The sequence below is a fragment of the Ambystoma mexicanum genome, chromosome 10 (assembly GCF_040938575.1).
Source record: "Ambystoma mexicanum isolate Mex_15411 chromosome 10, UKY_AmexF1_1, whole genome shotgun sequence".
Taxonomy (NCBI): Eukaryota; Metazoa; Chordata; class Amphibia; order Caudata; family Ambystomatidae; genus Ambystoma; species Ambystoma mexicanum.
This window is the reverse complement of record NC_090932.1, coordinates 405,894,795-405,917,903: the sequence shown is the minus strand read 5'-3', so window position 1 is coordinate 405,917,903 and position 23,109 is coordinate 405,894,795. Positions and strand designations below refer to the sequence as shown.

The 23,109-nt window shown below is 45.5% G+C and overlaps 1 protein-coding gene across 1 annotated transcript in view; it reads right to left on the bottom strand.

The window, feature by feature from the left end:
- LOC138491456 (calcium-activated potassium channel subunit alpha-1-like) overlaps positions 1–23,109 on the bottom strand; it is a 1,832,603-nt gene that overhangs the window by 223,368 nt on the left and 1,586,126 nt on the right. Inside the window, exons 21-22 of the mRNA XM_069617974.1 lie at positions 6,537–6,761; positions 5,290–5,464 (exon numbers count right to left, since the gene is read on the bottom strand). Coding sequence (XP_069474075.1) covers positions 5,290–5,464; positions 6,537–6,761 — 400 coding nt within the window. The remainder of the gene's footprint in view (positions 1–5,289; positions 5,465–6,536; positions 6,762–23,109) is intronic.

Sequence of the window (23,109 nt, the reverse complement as noted above, 5' to 3'; positions counted from 1 at the left end):
CTCAATCACGTCAGCAGAACACTTTGAATGAGGTGACTGGTAGGGCAGTTGGCTGAATCATAACTGACATCTATATTATCAGTATAAAAAGTGGCCAGATGTGTACAAGGATTGGCTCGCTCAATGAAACTGGTGTACGATCAATAACACATTTGGATGACAGGTATCTACAGAATAGAGAGTCACAGGTCATTTAACAATCAAAAAATTGTCACTGGTGATGCTCAACAAGGCCGAAACACGTGTCTGAGGTTGCTGTTGGTACTCTTGTTTAGAAAAGAATTGCCATAGCATTTCAGTGCTGGATTGCCCATGTCAGCGGGACAAAGACTGATATGCAAATTGCTATTTCTCTTCTATGAAAGGTACAGTGAGCTAACGTGTGGCTGCGGACTCTCGAGTGGGTACATTCCCAATAAACAGGTCCTTTAGCCATGTTTGTTTTCACAGGGGGACACCTATGATTATTTTTGGACTATTTTAGAGACTTAGGTTTAGTTACCTTAGGTTTCTTATGGTCATACAGGCGTGGACCCCTTGCTCACTGTGCTCAGAGAGGCACAGCTCCACCTCACTGATGAGACCCAATAAGGCTGAAACACATGCCTTGTGTTGCTGTTGGTACTCTTGTTCAGAAGAAAATTGTCATAGCATTTTGGTGCCGGACTGCCCATGTTGGCGGGACTAAGACTGATATGCAAATGGATATGTCCCTTCTATGAAAGGTACAATGAGCTTAAGTGTGGCTGCAGACTCTCGAGTGGGTACCTTCAAAAGAACAGGTCATTTAGCCATGTTTGTTCCCGCAGAGGGACGCCTTTGCCTATTTTTCTTCAGGTCATTTACCCACCACTTTGCCAATGTAGAACCTTCCTTCACTGCATGTCTAATGATTAGCCTCACCAAGGTCTGGAAGCTTTTTTATTATGTTACAATTCATATATAACTATTCACATACAAATTAAAACAGAAGAGTTATAAAAACACCCACCCGTACTAAAATTCAAACATTCTCAAAATAGTTTAAATTTAAAAAGGCATTACACTATACACAAAAGATATAATAAATCTTTTTCATTCCATATTTTAAGGCAAATGTGTACCTCATTAGGACCTGTGCAGTTTAAAGAAAGTCTACAGGATTAATGTACGTTGATGAGTATATACTCAAAGGCCTGCCATACTTTAACCATAGCAATTGATCTGAACAGACTGCACCTGGATAAGCCATTTAGCCAAAACAATTCACTATGTATCTCTAGCAATCCATCAGCCATGTGAATACAATGTCTAACATAATGTTTTGACATAGATCTACAGAAAGTGAATACATTTTGAGTGATTCTGTTGTATCACAATCACTACAAAGGCGACACATTCGCTCTTCCATTGCTACATGCAAACATATACCCTTAACTGCCATAACCAGTAACTTATTTAATCTCATCTGCATAAACATATGCCACTTGGATGGAGTGGGGAACCCGTAAATATACTTCTGGGCTTTATGATCGGAAAAATATAATTTAGAAAAGGTGCTCAAGGAAGGCAACCTTCCTACATGATCATGATTCTGAGCTCAAGCCCATTCTAAAGATTTCTTTTTTAAAAATTCCAGAAGAACACCCAATCGAAAGTTCCAATCCGTACTCTAAGCTATTTTTGCAAAAATTGTTTCATTAGTAGTTCTAAACTCCGATAGGACAAGGATTGACCCTTCAGTTCGTCCATCAACATTAAGAGCGTTGTTTGCTTATCAGCACAATTTATCTTTATGACTAGGTTTCCTGTATTCATATTCACCACCGTGCTCAAAGAGGTTAAGCCAAGCTCTATTCTAATAGCTTGTATTGTGGTTGCATTGGAGAGACTCAGAATGCAACGCCAGATGTAGCCTTCCAAAATGTTTGCCCAATGCTCGCAATCTGAGAATGAGCACTCTAAACCATAGGCAATACTGGAGACCAATTATTGGCAGTAAAGCATTACAATTCTGATTAAGCTAAATCCTGCGTCACTATTAACACGTTTTCTTATGGGTAGCACAATCGCTATAGCCTCAGTGTGGCTTCTTTTAAGAACTGGCAATTCTTTAAACTGAGACTCAACTTTGTACCCCAGATAGCAATAGCTATAGACCTTGTTAATATTACCCCTAGTTGTCAAGATACTAAGTTTATCGTTTTTTTTTTTACTTTTCCAAGTCATAAATTTGGATTTTCCTAATTAATCACCAAGTTGTTTTGCTTTGCATACTCAATCACAGCCCTTGAACTTCTGCAGAGTATGACAAATGTGTTAAAAATTGCCAGTTCATCGGCATAGGCAATGTATAGAAATTTGGTATCACCCAGTTTTGGAGGTAAGTTATTAGAATTCAGTAGGCACTTGCCCATATCAGACAAAAATAAATTGAATAAAACAGGGGCGAGAACACACCCCTGTTTTACTCCTTTTCCAATATCTATTGGAGTTGACAATTCAGTTCAATATAACCTGTGCAATGTTGTAATCGTGCAGTAGCTGGCAAGCATATAAGAGGTGCCTGGGCATGTTTAAGTTATTCAATTTTTCTCATAATCTTGAGGGATCAATCCTATCGAATGCTGAAGCAAAATTAACAAATAGAATGTAAAGTGGCAGAGAATATTTGGATTTCTCCTGTCAAATCAGAGAGTCAACTATAAGTATGTTGAAATTGTAAGTGAGGCCCTTCTAAACGCCTGTCTGAAAATGACTCAAAACCTGGTTATCCCCAGTTCGCTTCTCGATGTTTCAGAGTAAGCACAAAGCAAATATTTTGCTAGGTCCATCAATAGTGACATTAACCTATAATTATTAGGATCATTGATTTTACTGCGCTTAAACACTGGAATAAAGTGGTATTGTTTCCACGACCGGGGAATACAACCTATACAGGAAATCTGCTTGAATAATTTCAGTAATATTTCCACCAATAGGTTGGGATTAGCTCTCATAATCATATTTGAGACGCCTCCAGGGCCGGGCTCTCTGGGTTTCTTAAGTTTGTTTATAACTCCAACTAGGTACTTCTTATCAAAACTAAGGTACAACTGACCCTGGTAGATAAGGTAAAAGGGTGTTTTGCCACTGCATTTCTCTCCTAGAGAAGATTACGTCTTGGCAGCACTAGGGTTTCATATAGCAGCCTGTGGCCTCTGAATTTATGCGACATCCTTCTAAGATCATTATTCCTGATAACTTTATATAGTGTTCACCAAGCATTGTTAACGTGGGACATATGATATCACTTTAATCAGTTTCTGTATCTGTTTTTTAGTTTCCTAACAAATTTGTGCATCATCAGGGCATCCATGTTATACTGTTGGACCTTTCTAATTTCTTGTCTCAAGGAGCGTTTTTCTTGAATTATAACTTTGTCTTTGACGTATGAATTTAGATGCCTGGTAACCTTTCTGAACAGGCCATGAAATGGTTTGGATCATTTCTGGTAAAAAGACGTCAGCAGGTGAATTTTGTGGGCTATACCTCAGACCCTATTGTAATGAGTTGTGGAGTCCTGCAGGGATCCTCACTATCCCCCCTGTTGTTTAATTTGTACATGCAACCCACGCTGAACATTGTGAAAAGCGGCTTAAGCTACCACTCATATGCCGATGACACACACATTTATATTAAAATTGATAACATCCAGGAGGCCTTCATGAGGGCTAATCATTGTAAGGAAGACATAAACAAGTGGATGGCAAACAAACTGCTTCAGCTGAATGAAGCCAAAACCAAGCTTATCCTGTTCGGACTAGGCAGCAGGTTCTGTCTGCAAGGGAATCTGTTGGCCCACGTATCCTCGGTCAGGAGCTTCAATTTGCTACTAAAGTCAAGAACTTAGGCTACCTATGGCAGGAGAACCTGGTGAAGCACAGGTTGGGGCTAAGGTTAATCCAGTCTATTACTCCTTTGAGGATGCTCCATCGGGTTTTACTGTTCATTCCCATGGAGGATCATGCAGCAGTGGTGGGGAATGACAGACAACCATTTGGACTATTGTAATAAACTTCTGATCGGCATCCCTTCCAAACAATTGTATAGGCTTCAGAAGGCCCAAAACATGGCAGTCAGACTGATTGGCCGGCTTGGTAGATTGCCCCACGTTTCCCCCCTTCATAGAACACTGCAATGGTTGGCAGTGGAGCACTGCATTAAATTTGAGGTGGCATGCTTGATTTTTAAGTGTGTAAATGGACTGGCCCCAGAGTACGTAAGCACTAAAATCTGTCCTCACAACCCACTGAGGACACTCCGTTCAAGGGGTCAGCTTCTGCTGAGTAGTCCCGGCTCAGTATTTGTTTCCAGAGGAGACAGAAGATTTTCTTTCTTCGGTCTAAGACTCTGGAATAGCATATCATTTTTCCCGATCCTGTTTGGAGAGCTGAATTGTTGTGCTTCCGATTTAATTTTATTACAACCAATGTAACACAGCAGAAATGGTTAAAACTTGATCCATCTGCAGGGCAATGTACTCTGTGTGGAGAAGGGTTAATACAAGATCTGCTCTTTTACCCTTGCCCTTAGAGAAAAACACTTCTCACATTTTGTTCACAATCCAATATGGCTCTCCATCCAAGACTTTGGGTACAGCATACCATCTGTCAAGGAGATTCCTTTATCCATCACTCTGCTTAAATATCTGAATGAATTGAATCTTATAAAAATCTCACTGTAATTGCACAGATTGTATGTATCTAATAACAGCAAGAATCGTTTGGTTGTATTTTAGATGTGTTGATTATAATAGTCATTTAATTGACATGCGTTATTTTTAAGTTTTTATACTGTTAAAAAAATGTGTTTGAGATGTAACATTATGAAATTAGGATGTATTAGTGAATTTATCTTTCCTTTTTCAGTTTTTTTTCTTATTTAATTTTGTTGAAGAATGTGTAAAAAGTCCTTTTTTGTGACTATGTGCACAATAAAAAAAAAATAAGATTAGGGACTGTCAGACACTTTCCCAGTTTCGGAAGGCTCTAAAACCTTCCTGTTAAAATAGTAACAGGGCAACTTACCTGGTGACTTCTCGTCCTCCTTTAATTTTGTGCTATAAGTGTTTTGGTCCAACTGAGCCTTTATACGGTTAGGTCCGCCTTGAGCACATTATAAATAGTGAAATCTGAATCAAATAGATGGTTTAACCCCATGTCTAAATCCAGGACCTTTACTCCTCATCAATAAAGAGTTGTAATAGAGCTGATCCAATTTATAATTTGAATAGCTTTCCTTTACTGTATGTCTAATGATTAGTCTCACCTTGTTCCGGAAGCTTTTTGAGTTGCATGGATCGAATATTGAGTGTAGCCAGAATACAATCTGCATCCTCTACAACAAGATAGTTCTGCATGCTGTAGTTTGAAGAGATGATCGCACACATGGAGCATTGGTCGAGATTTGCCGCCCTCAAATCTGATCTGCTCAACACGGAACCCTGAGCAAATAAAAAGGTATGTGTAGGTAAGCAAGTTTAGGTAAGTACTAAATAATTTGATAGGTCATACCAAGGGTCTGGCACGCTGATGTCAGGTTGTTGTATTGTTGATATTTTGAGAGTTAGTAGTAGGAAAAGTTGCTGCATACTCTGGTGTTCAAGAGGGAATGCCCTAACATCTTAGAAATATATTGAAAGTTTGAATGAACATCAAACATACTGCAGCAAGGTGTACCAGACAGGACACCTTTGACTAAAAGACACTAAGATACTTAGAGAAGGTCATTAACTTCTGAAGATAAAGAAAAAAGAGAAATAAATCAAATATATTCCCCTTATAATCATTCACAATTCCACTTCCAGCTTTAGATTACTACTCTATCAAGTACATCCAACTCGAGGATAATAAGGAATCTTAACATATTTATCCACCAAAAATTGGTGGCTATACCAGTTCTGACAATAGACCAATGATTGTACCCCAGCGGCTGAGGCTAATACTGTTTGGCAAAAAGGATGACACAATTTGCCTTGAAAAAGACCGCTTATGGTTAAAACATGTGTTGGATTAGTAAGGACACTGTATGGAATTGCCAACACAGAAACACTGTATTAATTTTTGAATAATAAAACTTTAACAACAATGTTAGGCTCAGCACAGTATGTTTCATGTTCATTCAAACTTTTCAAGTGTTGCTAAATTTTGGTTATGCACAAGGTATTAACCTTTCTGATTGCATAAGCATGTGTTTTACTGTTATTCAGTGAAAATGTCCCTTTAAAAAAACACAAAAAAGAGAATTAAAAAACAATCGGGGATATAAATTATGAAAGTGACATTATCAAGGAAACTTACATGAACAATCTAAAAAATACACACAAAACCTAATTTCTACAAAACTGCCCTAAACGTGTCTTAAAAAGTGCATTTCACAAAAAATACAGCAAAAGCATGCATTCAAAAAGCATTTTTTAAGCTTCAGAACCAGAATCAATTTCATTGCAATGCAAGCCACTATCTAGAGGCCATCGTGCTCCCACACACAATCAGTTTTGCAAAGAGGCTACTTACAGGCAAAACCCCCAGTTTGGGAAAATTGTGGATGAACTGCCATTCTCGCTCCATGTATTCAAGAGACCCAACAAATACAATGTATTTCAGCTCCTCGTAGGTGAAGTTACTGGCTCTTAAGGGCATCACAAAGTTCCTCAGGCCCGTCAGCGTGGAATTTTCATTTCCAAAAACACCAACTATTATATGATTCTGAAGATTGAGTGAAGCAACCGTCTTGCGACTCTAGAAGGAACACAAGAAATGTTAGAGATGGTATGGAGATCTCGGCTACCTTATGCTTCATAGTTTGGGGTCCCTCCCCTAACATGTAGCATCCGTTAACAAGGGAGGAAGAATCCTCTCCAACAGGTCCAGGTCTATGTGTCGGGAATAAACAGAACATGGCAGTAAAAATAATATATTAGTCAACCTGCTACACTTTCCATTGTAATTTCGTTTATCAAGAGAAGACATTTTACCCATTTGTTAGGTCATATTTTGAAGGAAAAGAATCTTAGCAATATAAATATCTAAGTTTTGTTTCATATTAAGCATGCACTTTTATTGTAATATTGATGATTTATTGGATTGGAAACATTTTTTAACTTTTCTGCTCCTTTTTCATTTTGGTCCATTGTGCCATCTATCAGGTAGCTAAATTGTGTGATCAGAAAATTATAGTTAGAATGCCAGTCGTAGTTTGATATCAACATTCCCAAAAAATGGTTGTTGCTCAAATTGAACAAAGTGCCTTCAAAATATGTTTGATAATTCTTTTTTTGGAATGGTGCAACAACACGGTTTTGAATTTTCCTTTACTTGCACAATTGCTTATTGACAGTGCTTCACCTTTTTAACATACATTACTAGTCATATACATTTTAGTGATCACACCTCTTTTGCATCTAAAAGGGATATTTTGGGTTGCAAGGAATATAATTTCCCAATATTCAATTCCTTCTCTTTCATTAAAAGCAACAAAATAAACTTACATTCTCCAGAAGTACAGTTCGTAACTACACCAAGGTGTTTCGAAATGTAATTGATGTAGACATGAACATCAATTCAGAATAGCTACTTTTTTTACTGCTCTTTTTGTTATATGTTGGTCAATTGATCAATGCAGATTTCAATCATTCAAATTTTGAGGCAGAGAAAAGTTTCAGTTGACATTGTTTGACTGTGTAATGCAGAATATTAGAATCCTTAATTTGCATCCTTGTATATAATTGCCAAAAGATCAATACAAGAGATATACTCTAATATTCACATTCTACTGGATTTAGAACTGTTAAAAATTATAATTTTATATCTGCTCTCATGAGCACTGATTGTGCAGCTATAACGAGAAGAACTGCCCCGCAGTCATGATCAACCAACACTACGCATGAAGATAGTAAGGAGTGATGATTTGTTGGCTTACAGTGGAATAAAACATGATAGTTGTGCAGCTATGATGCAAATCTCTGCTCTGGACATGGGCACACCCAGTGTCATATACCATGTGACACATCACAGATGAGGGCAAGCTAACCTTGCTGAGAAATGGAGTAGGAATTATCTGCAGCCCTGCACCCAGACCATGGCTTGTTACATATGATGCACTATCAGACACAGGAGATACTGCGTTACATGGGTAGGCAGAGCAGAATTGTAAATGCATAACATGGCTTTGTTGAGTCGTCATGCCTCCCAAGGTCTCAAAGATGTTCAGTGATAAAGTGCATTTGATTAATGTAACTGACTAAATGTATCTTACTCTTTTTTGTATGATTCTCATTGTGTAAAACCCTACAAAAACCTAGTGTATTCTGTGGTCAGGGGTCATTTAGTTAATGATAATGATGTGTTATTGATATATCGCCTTAATCCAAAGCGCTTTACATACAACATCACCCAACCGAAATTGCTACTCGTTTATCAACCTCAGAAGGATGAAAGGCTGAGTTGGCCTTGCTGGGATTCGAACATGCGACCTGCAGATCACAGCAGGGAGCGGTCAACCTGCTAAGCTATCTTACTCGCTTATCTAGTTGGGACATGGCTACTCGTCAGTTTTCCCGGTCCGCTTCTCTACAGCTGCAAACAAATAAAAATTGACTTGGTTGTTGATGCCATGATTATCAATTGGGAGTTATTGGGCAGGTTTTCTCAGAGAGAAGGTATCTTGACAGCCTATGAAGGTGGATGCCATGGATCTCAAATATTAATTTTCTAGTTTGCCAACACACATGTCCAGGAAAGGAGGATCATTCCCTATTGTTGATTTTCCAGGATCTTTTGGCAAAATGCACACAGTGATTATATATAGGAAAAACCTGTTTATTTGAAAATTTACAGAAGACTGCTTGGTTTGGTCAATGGAAAGGAATTAATTTTCCTGGGAGCAGATTAGGCAGATAAAACCAGTCCCTACCTTGACTCATAGAAGACACTTGTATATATATATATATATTACACGGCCACGGTAGTGGCCGTGTAGTTATGGTTAAGTTGCTGTTTCCATAGGAAGAACACTTTTTGGGCGGCTTATAACTCCGCTCCCCCTGGACGAATCGTCACTAATCTTTGCAAAATATTTTTGCAAAGTTTGGTGAGGTTTGGTCCAGGGACGACAAAGTTATAAGGGGGGTCCCAAAACTTCTGTTTTTCCCATAGGCATAATGGGAAAAAACTTTGCTCACGCCTACTGCCCAAACCGCTGGACGGATTTTCACCAAATTTGCAGCTGGAGCAGCGGCTTGGTCCCGAAAGCGTGCTTGGTAAGGATTCGTCCAGAGGGAGCGAAGTTATAAGTCACCCAAAAATGCTCTTCCTATGGAAACACCAACTTAACCATAACTACATGGACGCTACTACCGCGTCCATGTAATATATATATATATATATATATATATATATATATATATATATATATATATATATATATATATATATATATATATATACATATATATTTCTGTAAGGCTATCTGTGCACATACCTCTTATATTTTGGTTGTCTGTTTTGCCTCTGTTATGCCCCACATTGTTCAAACCCTCATAAACTGTCTCACCACCTGTTCTCATCTTTCTGCTCTTCTGCAGGTGCCCTGCTAGGGAAGGCCTCCTCCTTATGTGTATGGGTTATTGTGAATCCTTTTTTATCAGAATTGACATCCCTGGTTCGTCAAATACATAGAAGTACCTAGAACCAACAGGGCCATGATGGGTATGGCAGGCCCAGCACATAGCACAGATGAACCCCCAGCACATACAAGGATTCCCCAGCGGGAAGTGTGCATAGCAGAGTACTTAGTGGCAACTGAAACAGATTGATACCATACCTGAGAAAACATGTAGGATGCACACGGGTGTAGCAGAGGCAGCAGCAAGCAGCCAAAGTATGTGGTAGCACATACAAGGAAACTCTTGATAATTTAGTAGGCTAGAGAAGGGCTGGCATGCACACTAGGGTATACAAGTAAGAGGACCAAGGGCTGGGAGGAAACTCCCACCCTGGAACCCCTCCCCTGTGAGCTGACCATATGGGAGGCCCGTGGAGGGGAAAACATTGGTAATAACATTTGTGGACATAAATTATTGTCTGGATGGCAACATGGATACGTATAGTGAACATGTGTTCAGACTACCTGAGTTAGGATCATGTACATCAGTCACTGCGCCCTAACAAGTGTGGAAGGCACAGTCAAATTGAGAATGTGTTCATTGATTTGTTGTGAATGGGAAAATAATATATCATTCCATTGGGCTGTGCGGGGCTGCTTCCCATTTCTAGATATAATGTTTCCCACCCCCAAATCCAGGGGGGAACCTGATTTCTAGAAGTGGAAGTGCTTAGAGGGGATGCCTGGTCTCAGGGATAGGATGCCCATGTATATGCACTCTATTGAAAGTAGGCACTGTCTCTGGCTGCAGGCCATGCACAAATGGCTGATTTGGTGGGTCACTGGTACATCGGACATGGTCGAAGGCTCTGCCCAAGTCAAAACAGCCACAAGGCATGGCCATAGGGCATATCCATTTGGCATATTTGGTGGGCCAGGGCTTTCAAGAGCAGGGCCAACTCATATGGGCCATTGGGTGTCTCAGGGGTTCCATTTGGTCACCTTGAGGGCAAGAGAGTCTGATAGCATAGCCATAAGCAATGGTGATGGTCACTATGCGGTGCTTTGTTATCGTTAAAAAACATAATCCAGCCATCATCATACGCTGCCCATGATGCTGCATATTCCAACATAAACAACATGCACGTGAATACACTTCTAACACGACTGGAGCAAAGAAACAGAGCTGAATAAAAAAGAGTAGCACCCGAAGGAGTCCAAGGTTATTTTTAATTTAACAGGACAACACAGAATATATATACCATAACAACTAATGTAATATCATATTTCCCAGGGTAGTCATCACAAGGAGAGAAATTGTGAGCAGTGTATAGTGATTTAAGAACCTATGCCCTACTATGTAGAACTTTTAATTCTATGTAATCGCCCTTAGCTTCCAGGTTAACTGACAACTGTGGAACCTCAGACCACAACAAAGCAGATATTCTTTAAAAGAACATCAACAAACAGAACGGTGACATGCTAGGAAAATGGGTTATACAAGTGCATGGTAATATAAAGTACATTGAGATGACCGGGTTATTATTGTGGCAATAAGCCACGAGACTGCGGGCCAATACCGCCCCAGGTAATGCCCCAGGGGCCGTAGTTACAGACCCGAGCGTAGCTAGGGCCTTAACGAAGCCCCGGGAGCATTAACACGAGTGGTATTGGCAAACTGGCCGCCCGGAAAGGGAAAACGTATTCCGTTTTCCCTTTCCATGGCGGTCATCGGGAGCGGGCGCCAGTGCGTCCGCTCCCGAGAAAAGAAGAAAAAAGAAGGTAAGTGGTGTGGGGAAGGAAGAAAAAAAAATGAACCGCGGTCTCCGCTGGGGGACGATGGTAGCCTCCAGCCGTGTGGAGACTTGGAGCGGGGATGGCCCCGCTCCGAGTCTCCACACGGCTGGAGGTTTCCATCATCCCCCGCCAGAGACTGCAAGATAGAAGGTAAGTGGGGCGTGGTGGGAGGAGGGAGGAGGAAAGGGGAAACAAAAAAAAATGTCTTACCTGAGTCCCCAGCGGGGGACGAGGGAAGCCTCCAGCCAAGTGGAGGCTTGGAGCGGGGATTCCCGGTTCGAGCCTCCTCATTGGCTGAGGGGCTGCCACGCCCCTCGCCGGGAACAGAGTAGCTGGCACGCACGGCGTAAAAGGGAATACCGTGTGGTATGGCTCGCAAATGAGCCAATCACCACGCTGTATTCCCATTGCGCTGCGCGTGTCGGGTACTAATGCCTTATGATATACAGCAGGGCAGTAATTCACGCTTTAGAAATTAAACTTGCCAAGTTTTTTATGTTTTCTTGTTTTGCAGTACTTTTTTACCAGTGAATTTATATCATGTTTTAGTGGGAAACATAACCAAACCGCCCTTTTAAAACAACTTTTTTTCACTGAAATTACATATGCACAACGTGTCGAACACATAATGTTGTAATTTCAAAACAATAACATGTTTAACAACAAAAAATGATATTTTGTGCAAACATTATTTAAAGGTATTTTTCGAGAAGTTTAACTGTTTTTCGATTTTATTCTATGTTTACAGTGTGCTGTCAACATGCCAACATGAACCTTCCAAGCTTGTCTCTAAGCATTACATTTAACATTATGCTTCCAATTTGTCGCACCAAAACGTCTCAGGGGGATAGCTCAGGGGCAACGTGTTCGCCTTGGAAGCAAGACCACACTGAGCAACACAGGTTCGATACCTGGGTCCGGGCTTAAGCACATTATAAATAACCTGTCATATCATATCAAGCACAGTCTGTTTGACAACTCTTCCTCGGAGCAGGACTGACTGTTATCAAGCAAAACTGCAGCTCGTACTCACTCCATCAATTTTCAGGACAATTTCAAAAGAACTGTTATAATTGGCTACAAACTTCATATGAAAAAGAGGATGACAGCAGAGGCGAGCATGCTCTATAGCACAATTACAAATTGGAAAGCATCTGACAAACACTCTTCCCCCTCTCTCTTTAGGAGAAAAAGACATGGGGCCTCATTCCGAGGTTGGAGTAAAGGGAAAAACGATGCCGGTTTACCGCTACGGGCCATTCCGACCGGCCAGACCGCTATTTACGGCACCGTAATCTAAGATGCTGTAAATACCGGTCTTGGGTCGCGCGCGCACCGCACCATGCCGAAATTAGCGGCATGGCGTAAACCAGAGCTGATCACAAGTATGGAGCACATGTAAATAACGGCCTCATTAAGGCCGTAAAGTATCTTAGCGGCATGGAGTACACACAGGCATCTCAGAGAAGGAGTACCCTGAGCAGTGGTCCACAGAGCCACAGGTGCACACGATCAGCACAGGTGGAGGCAATGGAGTGTGCCACAGCACAAAATGATCACACCCACACACCACACCCCTTCCCACACCAAGAAAAGACCAATAGTGGTAGCAGCACATGAGGCAGGAGGCCCTGCCAGCAAGGTCACAACCACTAGAACTACACCAAAAACACCAGGCCTCCCAACTGATGAGACACAGGGGGAGAAGGAGGGAGAGACAGGCCCAGCATGCAGCACCAGTGCAGCCTCCACTACCAGCCCAGCAGCCCCCATTCCCATGCAGCAGGTCCTGTTCCTCAAGGAAACCCCTGAGCAGACACACACCCCCTACCCGCTAGAATGTGACAGCCTCACCACCATAATTTGGTGGCGAAATTACTTGATAAGTGAGCAGCATACAAATACACACCGCTCTACCGGCACAATTGAAGGTGGTGCCTGTGCCCCACACCCATACACCAGGCACCTATCAGCACACAGTTGGACCCATGCAGGGCATGTCACAACCGTCCAGTACATGGACGCAGAACGAAGTGCTGGAGCACCTCCTCAGCCACACAAGGGGCTACAAATCCCTAACAAGGACTACCCAGGATATATATGACACAAAAGTTGCCCCCCATGCATTGGCAGGCATGCCAAATGACATGGGTGCCCCTGACAGCACCCACGTGGGTTAGGTTGACCTGCATGGCATGCATGTGGCGGATCACAACCGCAAGCAATACCATTCCCCCAACGTGCAGACGGAAAGCAAGGCAAGCAAGAACAGTTCTCCTACATGACAGTCCAGACACTTACCTAAATTGGCTACACATGCAGGTGTTGGCAGCTGTCCTTTGATACCATGGTACCTGGCTTGCATAAGGCACATATGAGTTGCCGAAGCTGGACTGGTGGGGGACACATCTACTGCAATGTGGTGTCCAAGACCCCCATGTCATGTGTACAGCTCAACAAATTGTGCATCCCTTGGAATGTGGCTCTGTCCCCTGACATGGGACTGCAAGTACCAGATGAATATTGAGTGAAGGAGGAGGAGGAAGGGGCAAGACAGCATCATGGAGGCGGTGCATGGGAGGGACATGTCGTGTGGCTAGCAACATTTGGACATAATCACCAAAACACAAGACAGCAGAGGCCGGCATTATATGGGCACACAGGGCCCTGGGTGTGTGTATACTTGTAGACCATGCACTGTCAGACGTAATGATACACATGCTGAATGATGAATGTCCACACAGGTTAAACTTTGCAACTCCAAAGGTGTATTTAAATTTTGAATGGATGAGTGTAAACAATCCCTCCACCCGCCCAACCACCTCCCCCAACTCCACAACAAACCCTTCCCCCTTCCCCCTCCCCCCCAACTGCACAACAAACCCTCCCCCACTCCCCCCTCCTCCCCAACTCCACAACAGTACTCCAATGTAGTACATTAAGGCCACATGTGGCAGCAATGACGATTAATGCATGCTCCTGGGGCCCGGGGGAGGCATGTCCCAGCGCTGCATGGAACGCAGAGTGCGTCGCGGAGGACTTGCCGGTGTGTCACGACTGGATGTGGCCGTGTCCTCCTGCTGATGCTGCGGATTTGAATGTGCAGCCTCAAGGGCATCAGCTATGCGTCCTAGGACGTCACACAACCTGTTAGTGCTCTCAGTGATTGCCTGACGCATTTCCCAGAGTTCATTTAGGCATTCCACCCTGGCCTGGCGGTTGTCTTCCATGAACACAGTGATAAGGTCAGTCAGCTGAGTTGCACGACGTGTATCAAATGATGGGTGTTCATCACTGGAGTGACTTGGCCCTATGTGCTCTGGCATGGACTGGACTGGTGAACTTGGGCCATGATCATCGTATCCCTGTGTGTCTGTTGGAGCACTACGGCCAGGTGTTTCAGGATCCCCAGGGTCACTGCATGATGCCAGGGGGACATTGCTGGGCTCCGGGGTGTGGACTGTGGGATAAAACTCCTCCTCGGACGCCCCACAGATGGATAAAGGCTGTCCACATTCTCCTGGGGGCCCATAGCTGCCACCTCCCCAGCAATACTAGACTCTGCCGACGTTGGGGTGGCCATTGTGGCAGGCGCCGATGCAGGGAGGGATTGGGGTGGTGCATCCTCCACTGACCTTTCGGGAGCCGGGGTGGGTGTTTTGGTCCAGGCTGGAATGCGGCGGACCCTGGCACTGCCCATGGAGGTGGTTGGACGGCTCGTCTGGGGCTCGCCGCTGTCATGATCAGTGCCTGTGGGGGTAGAAGAGAGGGACAACATGAGTGATTGTATGATGCCCTAATAGCATTGATGGCTGCATTCACATTTCAGTCATTTGGGGTTTGTGGCCTTTTGGGTTTAGCAACAGCACTAGTACATGTGCATGAGTATGATATGTACGCAGGTGTCGGAGTGACTCATCCTGCCCTGGTATTGTGCAGTCTGGCTCACACACTGCCGAACCTGCAGCACAGTGTGCATGATGGTATGTGCAAATTAGTGATGTGCGTCATGTACTTGCACTTGGCCCTTGAATGCGTGGCAGTTGGTTCTGCATGGCTCTGCATTATTTGGATTGGGGGAAGGCAGTATGAGAAGGTGCCTTTAACAGGCCTTGAGGGACTATAGATCATGTAAATGCATTTCGCAGTGTTGACTTTGGACACTCACCTCCATTGCCAGACGACGTAGCCCCGCACTCCATATCGCTGACGCCCTCAATTGATTCCGTCCCGATCAGTGATGCGCATGTCTCCTCCGATGGCTCCAGTCTCAATGGGGAACTTGGGCTCCCTCCAGTCTGTATTGCCTTACTCCGGTTGGCGGAGAGGAGGCTCCGCACCCACACCCGCAAATCATCCCACAGCTTGCGGCAGTCCTTGGTGGTGCCGGGGGTGGTGCCTACTGCACTCACCCTTTGGGCGGTTTGTGCCCAGATGTTTTTCTTGCGGATTATTGACTCTCGCCACATGTTGGAGCTGAAAACAACATCTGCGTGCTCTGCAAGGTAGTCAACCATTGCCTGCAGCTCTTCCGGGCTGAATCTCCTCTTGCGGAGCTGGTCCTCATACTTCTTTGGGGCTTTAGGCATTGGTCCGGGGTGTGTGGTCCTTTCAGGAACTTTGGATTGCTCCCAAGGGTGCTGCCTGAAGAGGATGGCTATGGATTGTGTTTTTAAAGATGGCTGCCGCGCTCTTCCCGTTCCTGTGCGATGACGAAATTTCCGGTTCCGTTGTTTTGCGGTGACCGTAATTTACGGGATCTGTAAATTACGGTCACTGTTATTTAAAGATGCTGCTGCTTCCAAGGCGGTATTGTAATGTATGTGTCGCAGCATGCCGGTAGGGGGTTTTGCGGGTCATTTAGCGGCATGCCGCTAGGTGCTTTTCCGGCATGGCGAAAAGCTTGTGTCCGCGAGGTCGTAATGGGCCGCAATTAGCGGTCTGTCACTAGGCCGGTGTCGTACTTTCCGCCATGCCGGAAAGTACCTGTACTTACCTCCTAGCTCTTAATGAGGGCCCTGGGGCCTCATTCCGAGGTTGGAGTAAAGGGAAGAACGATGCCGGTAAAGGATTACCGGCATTGCTTACCGCTACAGGCCATACCGACTGGTCAGACCGCTATTTACAGCACCGTAATCTACGATGCTGTAAATACCGGTCTTGGGTCGCGCTCGCGCCCCACCATGCCAAAATTAGCGGCATGGCGTAAACCGGAGCTGATCACAAATATGGAGCACACGTAAATAACAGCCTCATTAAGGCCATAAAGTATTTTACCGGCATGGAGTGCACACAGGCATCTCAGGGAAGGAGTAAAGAACCCTGAGCAATGGTCCACAGAGCCAAGGTGCACACAATCAGCACAGGTGGAGGCAATGGAGTGTGCCACAGCACAAAAGGATTACACCCACACCCCTTCCCACACTAAGAAAAGACCAATAGTGGTAGCAGCACATGAGGCAGGAGGCCCTGCCAGCAAGGTCACAACCACTAGAACTACACCAAAAACACCAGGCCTCCCAACTGAGGTGACACGGGGGGAGAAGGAGGGGGAGACAGGCCTAGCATGCAGCACCAGTGCAGCCTCCGCCACCACCCCAGCAGCCCCCATTCCCACGCAGCAGGTCCTGTTCCTCAAAGAAACCTGAGCAGACAGACACCCCCTACCCGCTAGAATGTGACAGCCTCACTACCATAATTTGGTGGCGAAATTACTAGATAAGTGAGCAGCATACAAATACACACTGCTCTACCGGCACAATTGAAGGTGGTGCCTGTGCCCCACACCCATGCCACAGGCACCTATCAGCACACAGTTGGACCCATGCATGGCATGTCTCAACCGTCCAGTACACGGACGCAGAACGAAGTGCTGGAGCACCTCCCCAGGCACACAAGGTCTACAAATCCCTAACAAGGACTACCCAGGAGATATACGACACAAAAGTTGGCCCCCATGCATTGGCAGGCATGCCAAATGACATGGGTGCCACTGACAGCACCCACGTGGATTAGGTTGACAGGCATGGCATGCATGTGGCGGATCACAACTGCAAGCAATACCATTCCCCCAACGTGAAGAAGGAAAGCAAGGCATGCAAGAACAGTTCTCCTACATGACAGTGCAGACACTTACCTAAATTGGCTACACATGCAGGTGTTGGCGGCTGTCCCTTGACACCATGGTACCGGACCCCTGTCAGAAACCCACAGACGAAGCCCAGGGAGCCCTATTATAATGGCCATACCCGTGCATGCGTGGAGATGAAGCAGCCACCTGGCTTGCATACGGCACATATGAGTTGCTGAAGCTGGACTGGTGGGGGACCCATCTACTGCAATGTGGTGTCCAAGACCCCCATTTCATGTGTACAGCTCAACAAATTTCGCATCCCTTGGAATGTGGCTCTGTCCCCTGACATGGGACTGCTAATACTAGATGAAGATTGAGTGAAGGAGGAGGAGGAAGTGGCAAGACAGCATCATGGAGGCGGTGCATGGGAGGGACATGTCGTGTGGCTAACAACGTTTGGACATAATCACCAAAACACAAGACAGCAGAGGCCGGCATTATATGGGCACACAGGGCTCTGGGTGTGTGTATACTTGTAGACCATGCACTGTCAAACGTCATGAAGCACATGCTGAATGATGACTGTCCTCACAGGTTAACCTTTGCAACTCCAAAGGTGTATTTAAATTTTAAATGAATGAGTGTAAAAAATTCCTCCACCCGCCCAACCACCTCCCCCGAACTCCACAAAAAACCCTCACCCCTCTCCCCCCCAACTCCACAACAAACCCTCACCCCCCCCCACCCCCAACTCCACAACAGTACTCCAATGTAGTACATTAAGGCCACATATGGCAGCAATGACGATTAATGCATGCTCCCGGGGCCCGGGGGAGGCATGTCCCGGCGCCGCAGGGAACGCAGAGTGCTTCGCGGAGGACTTGCCGGTGTGTCACGACTGGATGTGGCCGTGTCCTCCTGTTGATGCTGCGGATTTGAATGTGCAGCCTCAAGGGCATCAGCTATGCGTCCTAGGATGTCACACAACCTGTTAGTGCTCTCAGTGACTGCCTGATGCATTTCCCGGAGTTCATTTAGCCATTCCACCCTGGCCTGGCGGTTGTCCTCCATGAACACAGTGATGAGGTCAGTCAGCTGAGTTGCACGAAGTGTATCAAATGATGGGTGTTCATCACTGGAGTGACTTGGCCCTACATGCTCTGGCACGGACTGGACTGGTGAACTTGGGCCACAATCATCGTATCCCTGTGTGTCTGTTAGAGCACTACGGCCAGGTGTTTCAGGATCCCCAGAGTCACTGCATGATGCCAGGGGGACATTGCTGGGCTCCGGGGTGTGGACTGTGGGATAAAACTCCTCCTCGGACGCCCCACAGATGGATAAAGGGCTGTCCACATTCTCCTGGGGGCCCACAGCTGCCACCTCCCCAGCAACACTAGACTCTGCTGACGTTGGGGTGGCCATTGTGGCAGGCGCCGATGCAGGGAGGGATTGGGGTGGTGCATCCTCCACTGACCTTTTGGGAGCCGGTGTGGGTGTTTTGGTCCGGGCTGGAATGCGGCGGACCCTGGCACTGCCCATGGAGGTGGTTGGACGGCTCGTCTGGGGCTCGCCGCTGTCATTATCAGTGCCTGTGGGGGTAGAAGAGAGGGACAACATGAGTGATTGTATGATGCCCTAATAGCATTCATGGCTGCATTCACATTCCAGTCATTTGGGCTTTGTGGCCTTTTGGGTGTAGCAACAGCACTAGTACATGTGCATAAGTATGATATGTACGCGGGTGTCGGAGTGACTCATCCTGCCCTGGTATTGTTCAGTCTGGCTCACACACTGCCGAACCTGCAGCACAGTGTGCATGATGGTATGTGCAAATTAGTGATGTGCGTTCTGTACTTGCCCTTGGCCCTTGAATGCGTGGCAGTTGGCTCTGCATTATTTGGATTAGGGGAAGGCAGCATGAGAAGGTTCCTTTGACGGGCCTTAGGGGACTATACATCATGTAAATGCATTTGGCAGTGTTGACTTTGGACACTCACCTCCATCACCAGACGACATAGCCCCGCACTCCATATCGCCGACGCCCACAATTGATTCCGTCCCAATCAGTGAAGCGCATGTCTCCTCCCATGGCTCCAGTCTCAATGGGGAACTTGGGCCCCCTCCAGTCTGCATTGCCTTACTCTGGTTGGCGGAGAGGAGGCTCCACACCCGCACCCGCAAATCATCCCACCGCTTGCGGCACTCCTTGGGGGTGCGGGGGGTGGTGCCTACTGCACTCACCCTTTGGGCGGTTTGTGGCCGGATGTTTATCTTGCGGATTATTGACTCTCGCCGCATGTTGGAGCTGAAAACAACACCTGCGTGCTCTGCAAGGTAGTCAACCATTGCCTGCAGCTCTTCCGGGCTGAATCTCCTCTTGCGGAGCTGGTCCTCATACTTCTTTGGGGCTTTAGGCATTGGTCCGGGGTGTGTGGTCCTTTCAAGAACTTTGGATTGATCCCAAGGGTGCTGCCTGAAGAGGATGTCAATGGATTGTGTTTTTAAAGATGGCCACCACGCTCCTTCCCGTCCTTGTGCGATGACGAAATTTCCGGTTCCGTTGTTTTGCAGTGACCGTAATTTACGGGATCCGTTATTTACAGAGGCTGCTGCTTCCAAGGCGATGTTGTAATGTACGTGTCACAGCATGCCGGTAGGGGGTTTTGCGGGTCATTTAGCGGCATGCCGCTAGGTACTTTTCCGGCATGGCGAAAAGCCCGTGTCCGCGAGGTCGTAATGGGCCGCAATTAGCGGTCTGTCACCAGGCCGGTGTCATACTTTCCACCATGCCGGAAAGTACCTGTACTTACCTCCTAGCTCGGAATGAGGGCCCCGGTCTGAAAGGTGTCCAGTGGTTCCTTGTGGAGGAGGATCCTTCTCAAAGGAATGAAGGAGATCATTGGGAAATTATGGCAGAATCATGAATCCTGGTGTGACTTGATTGTATTTTTTGCGGATGAGCCTCTGTGGTAAAAGGATCTTCTTTTGCCCTTACCAGACAGACACCGCAGTATGGGAACACAACCATAATTCCTGAGGTGCGCTGATACCAGTGAAAGTCCAGTCAATAACTTTATTTCGACTTTGAGCCATAGAAGTATTGCAAAACAAATAAAACAATACAATTTTTAAAGAGGAAAAGAAGAGAAGGAAAGGAAAAAGGGGGCAACAAACACTTGTGTATAGGCGCGTCATTAATGCCATATCATATCAGTCAATTATTTATAAACAATTGTGCCGAAAACCCTAAGCCCAGTCTTTTAAGTATTGAAAGGTTTAGGATCTAGCAGGGCAAACAGGATGTTAAAACATAACACAGGAAAACCATAATTAAGGACACAGTAGTATTACTTTGATATTATCTATCAGGGTCATGGCTAGAGGTTATTTACTATAATCCTTTTCCCAAGTGTAATCTTATTCGGTCCTGAAAGCATTGGCCATCTTGATGTACTTTCCAAATCATAACCACTGGGGATAATTACACTGCTCCTGGGTGGTTCACATCTTGCCAGAAAACGCAATGTGCGCTTTGCAATATTTTGGCTGTTGAGACAATTTTGATAGAATGAAGACCGTTGCTATCGCTCTGGCTTTCACTTGTGAAATGCAGGATATTTTCTCATGTTGGCACCCTCTAACAGCTTCGAGCCTCTGTGTACTTTATTGACGAGTGCATCCCTGGGTTCATAATCACATGACACCAGTTTGGGCACCCTGTGAAAATATACAGTCCCCTCAGATATCTGAGGAACTATTGGCAGTCCTGGGGTTATGTGGTGGGTGTGATGGGGTAAACCTATTGGGCTCTCCACCCTGACAGGTATAGTTTCGAACCTGTTTTCCACCTGTAAATTAGCCGTCTGGGACAATGTGGAGGGGATTGATTCTTGGCTAGATGTGGCTGTTTCAAATGGCAACACTTTATCTACTGTTACAAGTTTTGGGTTGATGATTAATTTATCCCCATACATCGGCCCCCTCCAACCCTCATTGGATTTTGTGGTTTTGTTGGCTCGAGTGTTACTAAGGCAGATTTCAGGCAAAGTCAGGCCGGGTTCCGACGGCATAATTGAGACCTTTCTTTCGACCTCTTGCTAGTGCATTAACTCCCCTTTGTTTAGGCCTTTCCCAACAGCATCCACCAATGAAAGGACCAATTTCTTTTAAATGAGAAGTTCGGCGAAAACAAAGCTACACTGGCACTCTTTTTTCCCAATACGGCCATGGAGACTATGGAAAAGATGGAGGCTCTCTTAGGACGCGCTTTAGGTCCTCTTACCGCACCAGTCTTTCTGGCTGTGTGTCTTTTTAATGAGACCACGCCCCCAGCGTGTCGCGTTGCAATTCGCTTTGTTTGTTTTCCTTAGCACTCATCCGCGTCGCAGTGCCGCTCTCGTTTGAATTACGCTGGGCGTTTCCTACCTTGTTTGTTCGTTGTTCGTCATTTTGCTCTGGCTTTCTCCGGTGTTCTTCCGCTTCCTATTTCTACCTTCTGTAGGCGCTGTATCTGTGCCGGTAATCTTTATCTTTTTGAACTTGTCATCGATGCTGGATTTCTATTCCTCCTTTGCCCTTTCTATCTGGTATGGATTGTGCCTTTCTCTTACCCTCTCCGGCATCGTAGCTTAACGGTCCTAGCTCTCTGCTCACACCCACTCTCTCTCTCTGTTTTCACTCATTACATTTTTTCCTCCCTTCTGCTTGCGCTCGCTCGATTACCCCCATTCTTTTCCCGCTCTCTCTCTCACTCGCTCGCTCCACTTTTTCTAGCCCTTTCTCTCTTGCTCTTTCCTGCGGAGTCAGCATTCCTTCTGTTCCTGTTTTGCCTTTTTCCTTCTTGCCTCTCTCTTAGAGCTACCCTGGTAGGGCTGGCTCCTCTACCTAAAATACCGGCTCCATACCCTCCTAGGACATTTGGCAGTTATTGTACCATTTCCTCACTTACCAGTAGAGACTTACACTTCTTCTATAGGTTTGCTGTGGATGTTTGTCCTCTTTCATTGGATTGCCAACCAGGTCCACAGTGCCGCCAGTCAATCAGCCTCTTCCACTTCCGGCATCAATCTGCTACTAATCCTATGACCTACCAGGGTTTTTACTGCCTCAATTGGCTTTTTCCCTGTTGTAAGCGATTGGCTCCCCTGGGGTCCCCTGACTGCTTTTCCAAACCACAGTCAGGGTGGCTTCGATTGGAGACCGTCCTTATCTCTTCGAACGCAAGAAAGGGATGAAGATTTCAAAGACAGAGAGCAAAGAAGAAGAAACCAAGAAAGACAGAGGAGAAGGCAGAATACTTCTGGTTCAGAGAGCTTCTCAAGGACCCAGGTGAGGAGACACAGGGGGAGGTAACTTTAGCCTCTGACAGTTTGCAATGCCACCGGACCAACATGGCCTCCATGGAACAATTCCAGGAGATGGTGACTGCTATATAAGGACTTCAGGCTGAGGTTCAGAATCTCCGAACTGAGAATGTCACTCTAAGGCAGCAAGCAGCAGCACGAGAAGATTCCCGAGGCGATCTACTGCCCCTGACATTCTCCTTTGGGAAATATGATGGCAACCCAAAACGTTTGAAGGAGTTCCTGGATGCTTGCATGATCTACTTTACT